Source organism: Acartia tonsa, chromosome 5, assembly GCF_053477335.1.
Source record: "Acartia tonsa isolate MP-2025a chromosome 5, ASM5347733v1, whole genome shotgun sequence".
Lineage (NCBI taxonomy): Eukaryota > Metazoa > Arthropoda > Copepoda > Calanoida > Acartiidae > Acartia > Acartia tonsa.
The window spans coordinates 32,357,662-32,371,675 of NC_137264.1; the positions used below are offsets into that span (position 1 = coordinate 32,357,662).

General features: G+C 33.7%; 1 protein-coding gene across 2 annotated transcripts; it reads left to right on the plus strand.

Annotated features, from left to right (window-relative positions):
• Window positions 1-571: 571 nt before the first annotated feature.
• On the plus strand, window positions 572-13,934 carry LOC145319308 (uncharacterized). Of its 2 annotated transcripts, none has more exons than XM_080161379.1 (15): window positions 572-631; window positions 1,754-1,817; window positions 2,658-2,705; window positions 3,010-3,037; window positions 4,107-4,162; window positions 4,323-4,388; window positions 5,322-5,407; window positions 6,157-6,233; window positions 7,001-7,044; window positions 8,051-8,147; window positions 8,660-8,680; window positions 9,387-9,419; window positions 9,751-9,827; window positions 10,110-10,222; window positions 13,639-13,934. In XM_080161379.1, exons 1-15 carry the CDS (start codon window positions 629-631, stop codon window positions 13,738-13,740), a joined length of 915 nt encoding a protein of 304 aa, XP_080017505.1. In that variant the 5' UTR covers window positions 572-628; the 3' UTR covers window positions 13,741-13,934. The 2 variants fall into 2 exon arrangements, with proteins under 2 accessions (XP_080017505.1, XP_080017506.1); XM_080161380.1 differs by having other exon boundaries at window positions 581-631; window positions 10,110-10,216.
• The last annotated feature ends 80 nt before the right edge of the window (window positions 13,935-14,014 follow it).

Here is a 14,014-nt window from a genome sequence, read left to right on the forward strand (position 1 = left end):
ACCCAAGATTCAAGGGGCGCAACCGCCAGTATTATATAAATAGTAGGGTTGGCAATCTGGAATCCGCCAAATTTTGGAATCTGTTTTTTAATAGCGGATTCGGATACCTAATTGTTAAAATTGACGTCTTGAGTTTTTTTAGTCCCAATATATATTTTAATCTTTTTTTTCATAGAAATAGGAGAAAGGCTACTGTGAAAATATGAAAAAAACGCAGCTTTGTATTCCCAGTATCCGGTAAATTTAATCCCTTAATTTATTTATTAAGGAGCCTTTTAAATATTGCTAGAATCCGTCCAAGAATCCGTTTTATTTTTGGGCGGATTCTTGTAAGAATCCGAATCCGGTCTAAAAATTAGACGGATTGTCAACCCTAATAAATAGTAAGGTTTTTTTGCTATTTCATCAATAAAATTATCCCTAGGGATGGGTTAAGGCTATTTTTATCACTTTGAACACAGAGCCTTCTGAAGCTAGTGGAAAAACCGCTCGCATGAACTAAAATAGGGTAGATTTGCTACTTAATACTAATAGCCAATGAAGATAGATATTAGTTCTTTGTAATTTAATTTTTATTGTGTCAGTAAAAGTTATTAAAGAATTCATTTAGTTTAATGAATAGCATCTAATGGTAAGCAAAGCTTTTGATTTATATTCATAATTATTTGATTTTAAATAATAGAAAAATTGGTACATTTATTTAAACCTTCCGTTTGAAGGGCCCTATCCTTGCGGGGAACTATCATTTACTTCACCTAACATAAAATAAGTCTTTTTTTCGGAACATGGAAAGAAAACGAAGTAGCGGGTTTCGTTGTATTTTCAGAGTAGCTTTTGATAGTTTATTATAGGTTACGTAAATGTAAATGATTACCCCGTAGTGTTAGAGCACCCCGCAGGGGCTAGAAATGGAGAATACTTCGTTTTCTTTTCATGATTGGTTTCTTCTCTCAAAATTATCTATAATACAAAGTAGCTTGATGTCTTTCTGTCCGTTCGTCCGTCCGTCTGAAGCTTAAGATCTCGGTAACCACTGAACCGATCGGATTCTACTCTTCAGGGAATATACCTACTGGTCCTGTGGTGGTTTTAGGCTATTTTTTGGGGGGTGGGACACCCCCAACCCCCCCAAAAATCAAAAAGTCCCCACGCATTTTTTTTGCAGAGGATTTCCTTGGTCCTTTTTTGCTGAAGATTTCCTTGGTCCTTTTTTTGCAGAAGATTTCCTAGGTCCTTTTTTTTGATGAAGATTTCCTCTCTCCTCCTGGGGCAAAGCCCCTAGAGGCTAGGGGCGAAGCCGCTAGTGGTATATAAGGAAAAGCATACATTTTGAAAACCGACTACTCCTTTTTTAGCACATTCCTTAGTCTTAGGTCCGTTGACAATGTAGCGGTTCCCTAAACTCCCGCCAAAAATAAATTAAAAATAAGGGGGTAGTTCATCGTGCTTTTTTGTTTTACTTTTAGGAAAGGGCACTGCTAATATAGATAGACCCTCCCACAGCTTAGGGGTCAGGCATAATGGGAAAAAAATAAACCCTCCCCCTTATTTTAATTTCCTCGCATCGTTTTATAAACAGCTTTCCGCGGATAAAAACTGGTTTTGATCTTATGATTGTACATTTATATATTCGTAGAAAACTGGATATATTTTAGACATATTTTTTTACTGTATGGATGAGAACTGGTTCTAATCCTCCGGATATTAATCGGTTTTAAATGAATACGTGAAAAATTGTCAATATATTTTTTAGTTAGTAATCCAAGTGCTTCTGTTGTACAGTGTCTACCAAAAAGTAACACATGCATACCAAGGAGGTAACATTAACTTATTTTGGGAATAGTCCCTTTCGTAACATTTCCCCATAAGGGGCGATTTGTTGTATTTTTAAAATGGCTTTTTATAGGTTATTTTAGGTTAGGTTAGGTTATGTTGGGTTAGGTGATTGCCTCATAGGGTTAGGTAATTGCCCCCGCAGGGTTAGAGCCCCCCCGCAGGGGCTAGACATAGGAGAAAAGCTTCTGTGAAAAATACGAAGAATCGCCCCATAAGGTGCGATGTTACGAAAGGGACTATACACAAAGATTTTTGTCTTGAGATGGTTTTAGGCTAATTTTCTGCCCATTCCTTTCCTTTCGTAAACTGATACCCTAGATGCTAGGGGCGCAGTAACAAATAAACATAAATTAACGAATTTGCACTGTAATTTAGAAGTCTAAACAAAAATTTCCAACCTTCTTTTAATACTTGATTATAGAAATGCTTAGCTTTTAAAATTATGCCAAATCAGCCTAGAAATCAATAAAGTCTCAGAATCAAGTAATTAGGATAATTATATAAGATTAAAAATTGTTTCCATAAAGGCGTTGAAAGTAATGTATTAAATGAACATCTGGACACCCAGATAATGATTATATATTTAGTTGCTACGCTTTTTTGATTGTACACTACTATTACATAAATCTTTATGCAAAGTTTAAAGCCAACGGATGATTCTGACATGCTTTTATTAACTATAAGATCGATACATTACGGGCAAACTGATCGACCCTAAATGTAGAAAGTTTAGTTTTTAATCCTTGTCGCCCAACAACACTACTATTGTTATTGCTGCGCTACTTATGATTATATAATATCGTCCTTGTTTTTATTTGTAGATGCATCACAACAGACAACCAACAGACTTCTAGGGCTGACCCCGCCAGGTTTGGAAAAAATTACCATATTTTTATATTATATAATAAGGTTACGCCCATAGAGGGAAGGGGGGGGGGGGGACAGGTATTGGAACCTCAACTTTATTTTAAATGAACATACGGACTTTCTGTTAAGGATTTATAGAGTTGCAACGCTCTTGAATAACATCTAACTGTTGAATGAATCATCATACCAAGTTTGAAATCGATAGGATAATTCTAAAGTGCCTAAATTAACGATACCATTCCATTAAAGACGGACAGAGCAACCCTTATTACAGAAAGTCTTAGCTTTTAATCTTTTTATTTTAAGGAGTGAACTCAATTGGAAAACCAGGAAGGTAAATATTAATTTAAATTCAACAATAATCAGGCTCACAAGTCAGGGATCTAAAGTGAAAAGACAATTGCCGATAAATTGATGTACATCGTAATGTGGCTCACCTGTCGTGCCTCTAATCTCTTGTTGCCATTTTGTCAGTAGATGGCAATCGTGTATCAACGCCAGCTCCGACTCAAAAAACGTTATTAAGCCCTTAGCTTGGAGTGTTCCAAGGAACAGAGAACAATGTAGAAAAGTACATAAATCTTTTAATTAAGATTAATTTTAGATTAATATAAAGACAACAGTTAACATAGTTAATTATTCACATGTTCATGGGGACACTCCAGGCGACAATAAGAAAATTAGAACTGCTAGGAAGTCTTTTGCTATGAATTGAAATAAAGAAGCTTTGATTTCATTTTGTTATATAATTATTTTCAGGAACTTGATTGATTTAAATAATTGATATAAACTTTAATAAATATTCATGTAATTTAATCTCAAGCTAATATTTTATTAATAATGAAATAAATGTCCGTAACACTGTTGGCATTGTAGATGATAATGAGCAACTTGTTGATGAATATTTTATTAGAAAGATCTTCTGATTTATTTTGACTGTAGTGTTATTATGTTCAGTATTATCATTATTGAAGTCTTCATTATCTTTGTCATCAACAGTTATCATCTTAATCTTGTCTCCTTCCAATAGTTAGTCCTCTTGAGAGTCTGTTTCATCCTGAATTGATTAATAGCATAATATTATATTAAGTAATGTCTATGATATTTATATAACGACGCATCCCCAATGTTAATACATAAAATTATCACCTCTGTAGATTACAATAAGTGGTTGAAACTTGTTAAAGCAATCAATCAAAATTCATTAAAAGTACCCAAAGTTGTTGAGACAACGAATAAGAAAATGATATTATAAAGCCTAGGGAACTAGTGTAATAAAAAGTTCATTTTCTCCTCTCTCTCTCTCTGTTCATTTGTATTACAGCATAAAAAAGAAAGTTCTTTTATAAAAGATTAATTTTATTGTCCTCTCCCTCCTCCCTGTTGATTAACTCTTATTTCAGTGGTGGATTTGGTGGTGGGACACAACCCCAACCTAACATACAACAAGGATTTCAAGGTAAGAACCATGTAAATTCCCGCCATCCCGCAAGTTTTTTTTTGTGGGGGGGGGTTAATAATATGTAATTTTTTGTGAGGATTTCCCTGACTTTTTAGAATATTTAGAATGGTGCATATACTGAATGCTTATAATTATCATTGTTCTTTATTACTTGTAGTAAACCGACAATGGCCACCCGTACCAACCTTTCCTGGAGGTCCCCCTGGTCCAGTTATTAATCCAGGTCAGATTTTAAAAGTTTCAGCTATACCTGATATTTAAACATGAGGTTTAACAGTGCTTTTCAATCTATATTCTGGGGCATTCCAACAAAGTGCCTGTCGAGCAAGTTTATTCGGTATTTTAAGAGTTAAAAATAGACTATTACTTTAAGAATAAAATATAATATTAAATCCTTATTTACTAGAATGTACAGACTTATTAGGTAAAATGATATGATAGGATTTATTAGCAGTAAATTAAAGATTGATTATACATATAATCTAACAAAACTTAAATTACATCAATTTCATTAATAGATATATTTATTTACATTGACAAAATTAGGGCAACTGACTACAGGGCCTTTAAAGTCAATCATGACTGTCCTTCGGCCCTTTTTTCATTCATTCTTTTTAATATGTTTACAAGTACACAAATGATATGAAATAAAACTAGCATTTTAGAGTTTCGGAAGAAGGCGAGAAAATATTTGTCACTGCGAGCTAAGTAAATGAAAAAAAACTAATGATACCTACATGATATATCAGTAATATTGTTGCAGGTATGCCTGCACCTGTTCCTCATATGCATCCAGGAATAACTTCTGCTTTATATATATGTCTATCTCTATATATAATCTAAAAAATAATGTTTATTTGAATCAAATTTTAAAATTATTGTTTTATCCAGGATGACTTTCTGTAGCTTAAGATCTCGCTAACTGCTGGACTGACATGGTTATAATATATATCACAGCTTTTCATATGTCCTGGGGATTTTTAACCTCCTAAAAGGAATCACTCTTTAAAAAAAATAATTTTTTATTCTTTTAAAACTTAAATGTAACGGGCAGGGTCAACCTCCCCCCTCCCCACTAGTGCACCAGGAGTCTAAAATTAAGGTATTTGGAGGGAATTTTGTAAATGCACTACATAACACCAGAGTTATATTTCAGTTGTACCTGGATTTCCTGGAGCAGTCGTCCCGGGGCATGGCTTTCCTGGAGCAGGCTTTCCAGGGCATGGCTTTCCTGGTTTTCTGGTAAGGCTATTCTTACATAATTACCAGATTTTCTATGTTTTTAAGACTTCATGGACTCTTTTTTAAAATTTAAAAATACTCCACAAGTAATTAAATGGTGTCCAGTCCATATGTCGGTAATGCTTATGTGACCTTCACCCGCACTCCTACTACCTATGTGTTACATTCAATCTTACTTTACAGCAGGGATGCGGAGCCGTTTGATTTTGATGCTGCTCCGGCTCCGAGGAGCCGCCTCTATAACTAACGGTTTCAGCTCTTGCTCCGGACTCCGGCTCCTACCTTAAATCAAGAAAAACTCCAAAACAAAACAAAAAGTCTATTTTAACTTTAAAATGTTTAAAAGTTCAATTTTTGATAAAAATGGACTTGAAACACTTAAAAGGGTTTCCAAATTATGAAATTTAAACATTAAGTTTAATCAAGTTTAATCAAGGGTTTACTATGTCCCGACCGTTGAGAAATTAGCCTAAAACCGAAGTATGACCAGAAATTTTCCCTAAAAAACAAAGCTCAGTCGTTCTAGCAGTCAGCATGATATTCAAGATTTTTCTAGACGGACAACAAACACATTATGATTTCTATTTTGTGTCTTAGATATAATCAAACATGTATTTATTTTAGAAAGTAAATCAGGCTGTTAGCTTGTCTACCTGTTTTAATTTTAGTAGGGAAAGTTGCTATCACTGCTTTTTTTTATTTAGTGGGGAAATCAAGCTGTCAGTTGATATAACTGTTTTTTTATTTAGTGGGGAAATCAAGCTGTGAGTTGTTATCACTGTTTCGACACCTGTAATGTATTAAGAGGAGATTATCAACCTGCTGAGTAATATTTCTTCAGTGACTGCGCAGCTTCTCTACAAGCCGTACTTGTTGACTTACAATTCTTCTTTAAAAGTTATATAATTACTAGCGACTACGCCCCTATAGGCCTCTAGGGACACTCGAGGCAATGAGGGGTGGGGGAATCAATCCTTTCAATTTTAGTTTTAAACAGGGAAAGGAAAAAAGTGTTGTTTTTTTGGTGTGGGGGGGGGGATGGGGTATAATTTTGAAAGGGGCAATTTCTCTTGGAAGACTGAATATCAGTTCAGTGGTTAGTGAAATCTTTCGCTACAGACAAAACATTTTTAATTCTTTATGTGATAGGTTAAATATAATCTCTTTCTGACCAATATGTGGAGGGTTGCCACTCCACCCCCCCCCCCCCCTACCCGTAATTAATCCTTCAATCTTTTAGAGGAAAACTAATAAATTATTTGGTGCTGATACCCCCCTCCCCACTTTTTAAAATTAATTTAAAATACAGGGAATGCATTTTTTCCTGTGTATTACCCATGTGGAGGTCTTAATCCGGCGGATCTTATAACAGTGGTGCCATAACTCAGCTGGGTCTCTAGTATCCATAACCCATTATAAAATAATTAACCTTACCAATGTAATAAACAAACAAACAAAAACTGCCCCCCTCATTTTAAGTTTTTTTTAGATTACGGGAGGGGGAGGATGTAGGTACATATCTCAGAGTACTTGTAGCGCCAATTATTTTGATGTATTTTTAGGTTTATCATTAAATATATTTTCTTGTTTTAGACTTGAAAGATATAATTTTAATTTGTACTACTTCTCTGAAAAAGGTAGTTTGATCTTAATTTATTAAAAGAGGATATTTCTCAATTGTATCAAATGATTTCCTAAAGTCAAAAGTGCTTAAATTACTCTGTTTTTTTGTGCTACATTAATACCAGGAATCTTAAGAAATAAGACAATAGACGATAAATTTATTTACCTATCGGGAAGGTGATAGGTTCGAATCTCGGGCTCACACCGCGTTATAACTAAAGACGTTAAAAATGGTTCCTACAGCTGCTATGTCCGATGCGCGACATAAATAGTTAGAGTAGGGGGAATGCCTTGGCCCAAAACAGGCGCAACACGTTACCATGCACAGTTGGAACTTCTCAGACAAAGATCGTAAATCACAGAGGATGTTACTTAACCTAATATTCTTGGGTGTTTGGACATAGAAGGGTGCGTAACAGTCATCCTTAGTTCTCCTGGATTACTGGACCATGACCTGGACAGTAGAACAAAATTATCCTTTATAAAAATTAAATTTAGTTGTTGAAAACTTTGAATAATAATAGTCTGAAACCAACCAATCAACATTGGGTAAGAGTGTAATTTAGAGTCAAAACAGATTTTGTAGCAAGACCGACAGTCCGACGGACAAAGTAAATTACATTAGGTGTGCTGTGCTGTGACCTGTCGAAAGAAAAAGGCCTGCGTAAATACTCTATTCTCAGAGGTTTTTTTGTGATATAAGTAGGTAATGCCTTACTTATAAAGGAGCTGTGCTTTTAATTGAGTTAAGAAGCAGGTAGAAATATAGTCTAAAACAAGGATATATGTTAAGCTTCCGTTAAAGGAGAACTCAGTTCAGTAGTTATTAAAATCATAAGCTTTGATCAAAAAACCCTTACCCCTTTACATGATATGATGAAACTGATGATAGTGTCATACAGGACTACCATTGGTCAATTTAAATGTATACTGCCTATCATTGGTCATTTGTATTGTATGACGTCATATTTTTGGGCATAATCATCAGTTTCTGAGAGGATTATTTATACATTGATTAAGGATCATGGAGCTTCCGTAATGCCGAGTTCCTGTGTCAATATTGGTTTAATGGCCATCTAGCTTCAATAATGTCCGACAATGAATATAATTGGCTTAGGTAAATTCAACGCCACCACTCTACCCTATTTAATAGTAAAAGTATTACTGGGGTCCGTCCACTGTAGTTTATATGTTCAAGTTATTCACAATAGGAGGAGTAGGTTGCGCTAAAAATCCGTAAAGTGTGAGTTTTAAGGCCCTAAAATAGTAGTAGAACGATAATATTCACTAAATATGTGTATTCCTTTTTGAAAAGAACTAGACAAAAAAATTTTTAAAAGTTTAAATAAATTTTGTTCTACTACTGTTTTTAACTATTCACAACATTTACGAATTTTACGCAAACTACTCCCTCTTTGTAAAAAAAATACCTTTTTTTACCTCTTTTAGCTTTACTTTTATTGCTGTGTAGGTATACATTGCGGTAAAGGAAATATTTGGCATTTTTTAAATTTCACATTGACAATTGCATTCAAATATTATGAAATCTAACTAATTCATAATTTTGAAGTCTAATAAAATAGTACTTTAAATATAAATTCATCTAGTATTTCATGATTTATTTTTTAGAAAGAGATTTATCAAAGATAGGTAAGTTGAATTAAAAATTAAGTGTTTTCTTTCAAAATACTTTTGAGCATAACTAATCCTCTTTCTTTTATTTTTTAAATATATTGAAAATAGGAAGGGGGGGGGGGAGTAAGTGCTTGACATGCATTTTGAGGAAGGCACAGAAAATGTATTGCAAACTTTAGTAGTGCAGATACTCTTTAACTACGGTATTGTATACGTCCATCTGTCATTCAACAAGCAAATATTTTATTTAGTTAGTTACCCTTGCTGATATTTTTATATCCAAAATATTGTTTGTGATTCCCCGTATGACCGAGGATGTACGCTTGTTAAAAAAAAGGTACAAGGTCAAATATCCCCTAGAATACTACATCTGAAAGTTGAAAATTTCTTTGTTTTTGTACATTTCAGTAAACAAATATCTTTCCAGTATATCTTTGAAACAGATTAATATCAGCTGGATTAGAACCGGTTCTCAGCCATAGTAAAAAATCATGTTTAGAATCGTATTACTAACAATTTTCCACAAATATTAAAATAAATTTATAAAATTAATAATAAAATATATTTAGGGGCTAACAAAAGTGACAAGTCTTAAATTTTTCATTTTATTATCCGCGGAAAACTCAAGAAAAAAATAATAGTATTATGAAATGTACCAATTTGTGTACCTAATAATGTTAAAATCTTACCCTAATGAATGATTAATTTTGCTTATGAATAGGAAAACAAATGAATGGAGATTTGGAGGTCAGAAGTAAGATTTTTTAATTCATTTAGAATTATACAAGAATGGTTTATTACAATATTATGAAAAAATAAAGGCTCCTCAGTTTTTATTCCGGGAGGAGGGGGGGGGGGTTTGGGTGCAACTTCAACCAACCACCTTTGCTTTTTGTTTAATAGAAAAATGTAAATAAATTTTAGAGGTTGGGTGGAGGGCTTCATAAGTACCCTATAAGTGGAGTAATTGTTTTAGGGGCGATTCTTCTTGGAAGGGTGTAGTAGGTGACCTCCCCAGAATATATAATAACCTGTGCGAGACTAATAAGCACCCAGCAAGATCTCGACATCCTGCATCTTTTTAGGGTTTGGGGTGGATATTGGAGTTGGACGGATGGTTCTATGAGGTTCTGGGATATCAGATGGGCAAAAGAACGTCCAAGTAGGGAGAAACATTTAACATTGATAATTATTTCCATATAATGCATGAAAATAATAGACAAGACCTCTTTACTCAATCGTTGGCCTAAACATTTTAGAGTTTCTTAGTAAATCTTTATTTGGGTTATACAAACTAGCAGTGTCCAAACTTTTCCACCCCTAATGTTGAACTCACAAGGGGTATTTTATTAATCATAATTGAGGGCCTATAATCTATATCACCCATTATCTTATTTCTAAAAAAATTATATAAAAATCAGATTAACCATAATTCTAAATTTAGAGAAAGGAATAACCCTTGCCCACAAGAACGGAGGTGTATATGATGTCAAATCAGATGAGGATATTGACTACTTTGTTTGTAAGAAACCATGTAGCTGGACTACACAGGTACAGGTACATCAGATAGAGATATTGACTACTTTGTTTATAAGAAACCATGTAGCTGGACTACACATGTACTCGTACATCAGATGGAGATATTGACTACTTTGTTTGTAAGAAACCATGTAGCTGGACTTAACAGGTATAGGTACATCAGGGTTCCATTGGAATTCAGCCCACACGGGATTCAACCCACGGAATTCAGCCCAGCGGGATTCAACCCAACGGTATTCAGCCCACACGGGATTCAACCCACGGTATTCAGCCCACATGTGATTCAACCCATGGTATTCAGTCCATACGGGACTCAACCCACGGAATTCAGTCCATACGAGACTCAACCCATGGAATTCAGTCCATATGGGAGTCAACCCACAGAATTCAGTCCATACGGGACTCAACCCACGGAATTCAGTCCACATGGGATTCAACCCATTATATATGTAAAATTACCAGTTTGAAAAAAAAATATTTTTTTTTAAAGAAGGTGTATCAACTTTTTTTTATAGCTAGCCGGTTCTTTTAGTAAGTAGTAGATGTAAATTCTTTCATAGAATTCAGATATGCAATAGGTTTTTTTGTAGACCTCTTATTTTTTAAGTAATTTAAGTTTTTTAAAAAAATAATTAAGTCGGTTTTAAGGTACTAAAACGCAACAAAATAAAAGAAGAAAATGGCCAGTAAGAACAAAAATAGTAAGATCTTTAATTTGACACCTTACTTTTAAAATTCTGTTGAGTAATTATTGAAAAAATCTATTTTTTTAACCTCGGTTTAATAAAAACTTTAGACCTAAATATTTTCTCAAACAGACAGAAAAAACATGGGTTCATATATACCTTTAGAATCAGAAAAATATTACGAATCCATTGTAAGCAAAATTGAAAAAAAGTAAATAAATTAAAAAATGGCCAATTGTATTTTTTGTTCTGGCGACACTATCGTCTTCCCTTTTTTACCCCCTCTTTACCCCCTCTATACCCCCTTCCCATTTTTATACTCAATTCAAAAGTTAAGACGTTGCCTGTACAATATAATATGATATTTTCATATAATTCCTTTTATTGTAGTTTATATACTATATTGTAAACTTTTTTTTTCAATTTTGCTTACAATGGATTCGTAATATTTTTCTGATTCTAAAGGTATATATGAACCCATATTTTTTTACTTGTGAAATGATAAAATTGAGTTCAAAGTTTTTATTCTTGTGGGTTTAAAAAAATCGATTTTTTCAATAATTACCTGACAGAATTGAAAAAGTAAGGTGTCAAATTAAAGATCTTACTATTTTTGTTCATAATGGCCATTTTCTTTCTTTTTTTTTGTTGCATTTTAGTACCTTAAAATTTTACTTAAAAAATAAAAGGTCTACAAAAAAACCGATTGCATATCTGAATTCTATGAAAAATTTTACATCTACTACTTACTAAAAGGACCGGCTAGCTATAAAAAAAAAAGTTGATACAACTTCTTTGAAAACTAAATTTTTAGAAATTTTTTTTTAAAGTTTTGAAAATGTTTATGTAAATTTTTTTATTGTAGAAATTATTTTATAAAATATGCTTTATAAAAAAATTTGAGAAAAAAGAATTATTTTTATAAAATAATTTCTACAATAAAAAAAATTACAAAAACTTTTTTCAAAACTTTTTTTTTATTTTCTAAAAATTTAGTTCTCAAATTAAAAAAAAAATATTTTTAAAAACTGGTAATTTTACATATATAATGGGTTGAGTCCCGTATGAACTGAATTCCGTGGGTTGAGTCCCGTATGGACTGAATTCCGTGGGTTGAGTCCCGTATGGACTAAATTTCGTGGGTTGAGTCCCGTATGGACTGAATACCATGGGTTGAGTCCCGTGTGGGCTGAATTCTGTGTGGGCTGAATCCCGTGGGTTGAATCCCGTGTGGGCTGAATTCCGTTAGGTTGAATCCCGCTGGGCTGAATTCCGTGGGTTGAATCCCGTGTGGACTGAATTCCAATGGAACCGTACATCAGATGGAGATATTGACTACTTTGTTTGTAAGAAACCATGTAGCTGGACTTAACAGGTATAGGTACATCAGATAGAGATATTGACTACTTTGTTTGTAAGAAACCATGTAGCTGGACTTAACAGGTATAGGTACATCAGATGGAGATATTGACTACTTTGTTTGTAAGAAACCATGTAGCTGGACTACACAGGTATAGGTACATCAGATAGAGATATTGACTACTTTGTTTGTAAGAAACCATGTAGCTGGACTTAACAGGTATAGGTACATCAGATGGAGATATTGACTACTTTGTTTGTAAGAAACCATGTAGCTGGACTACACAGGTATAGGTACATCAGATAGAGATATTGACTACTTTGTTTGTAAGAAACCATGTAGCTGGACTTAACAGGTATAGGTACATCAGATGGAGATATTGACTACTTTGTTTGTAAGAAACCATGTAGCTGGACTTAACAGGTATAGGTACATCAGATGGAGATATTGACTACTTTGTTTGTAAGAAACCATGTAGCTGGACTTAACAGGTATAGGCACATCAGATGGAGATATTGACTACTTTGTTTGTAAGAAACCATGTAGCTGGACTTAACAGGTATAGGTACATCAGATGGAGATATTGACTACATTGTTTGTAAGAAACCATGTAGCTGGACTACACAGGTATAGGTATATCAGATAGAGATATTGACTACTTTGTTTGTAAGAAACCATGTAGCTGGACTTAACAGGTATAGGTACATCAGATGGAGATATTGACTACTTTGTTTGTAAGAAACCATGTAGCTGGACTACACAGGTATAGGTACATCAGATAGAGATATTGACTACTTTGTTTGTAAGAAACCATGTAGCTGGACTTAACAGGTATAGGTACATCAGATGGAGATATTGACTACTTTGTTTGTAAGAAACCATGTAGCTGGACTTAACAGGTATAGGTACATCAGGTGAGGATATTGTCAACTATGTTTGTCCTAAAATAAAAAGCTTGGACTTCCTTGAGTCTTTGTTTTAAATCTTACAAAACATTGATTAATCTGAACCTAGCAATTGTTGAGCATTTGTAAAAATCTCCATCCTATCTATTTAAAGAAAGGCACGGGTATTAAGCTAGGATACAGCGAATACTAACTAAAGAGTTGCCTTTTTCTCATTAGAGTAAAACAATAGAGGGGAAAGGGGTAAAATGACTAAATGTCTCCGCCCCGTGGATCCTGTGCCGACTTTCAATTGAGTCTTTGAATATCATACAATAGCATCTTAAATATTAACACAGCCATATCGCTACAAAAGAGCAGAAAGCAATTTGCTAGCAGACGAAAAAGGTCCCCATGATTTATATATACATATATTTCTTTCTATTTTCTGAAAAGCTTATAAAATGTTTTGACAATTTACCTAAACTTTATTTTTTTGTTTAGGTAGCAGCTCCCGCTAAACCCGCGCCACAAGAAGCACCTAAGAAACCTGGAATCCAAGCTCTGGGAGAGGTTCCTCCCCATTTAAGAGGAGTTACGGCATAAATTATGAAAATAAAATTTTTAAAAATATAGGTATTTTGGCGTTTTATTCACTGAAATGAAATCGGCTCTAAGCCTTCAAGCAAAATTATGTTTCTCATTTAAGAAAAGTAAAAAAGAAAAACATTCTATTTCACCATTAAACTATAATTTTGTAAAATATCGGTATTTTAATAAATTTCTAGTGTTTTATAAAAGGATGTTGTCATAGCTGTTTTTATTTTTTTTTCAACTATGAAATTTTATTATAAAATACCAATGGTTGTTACCTAAATGG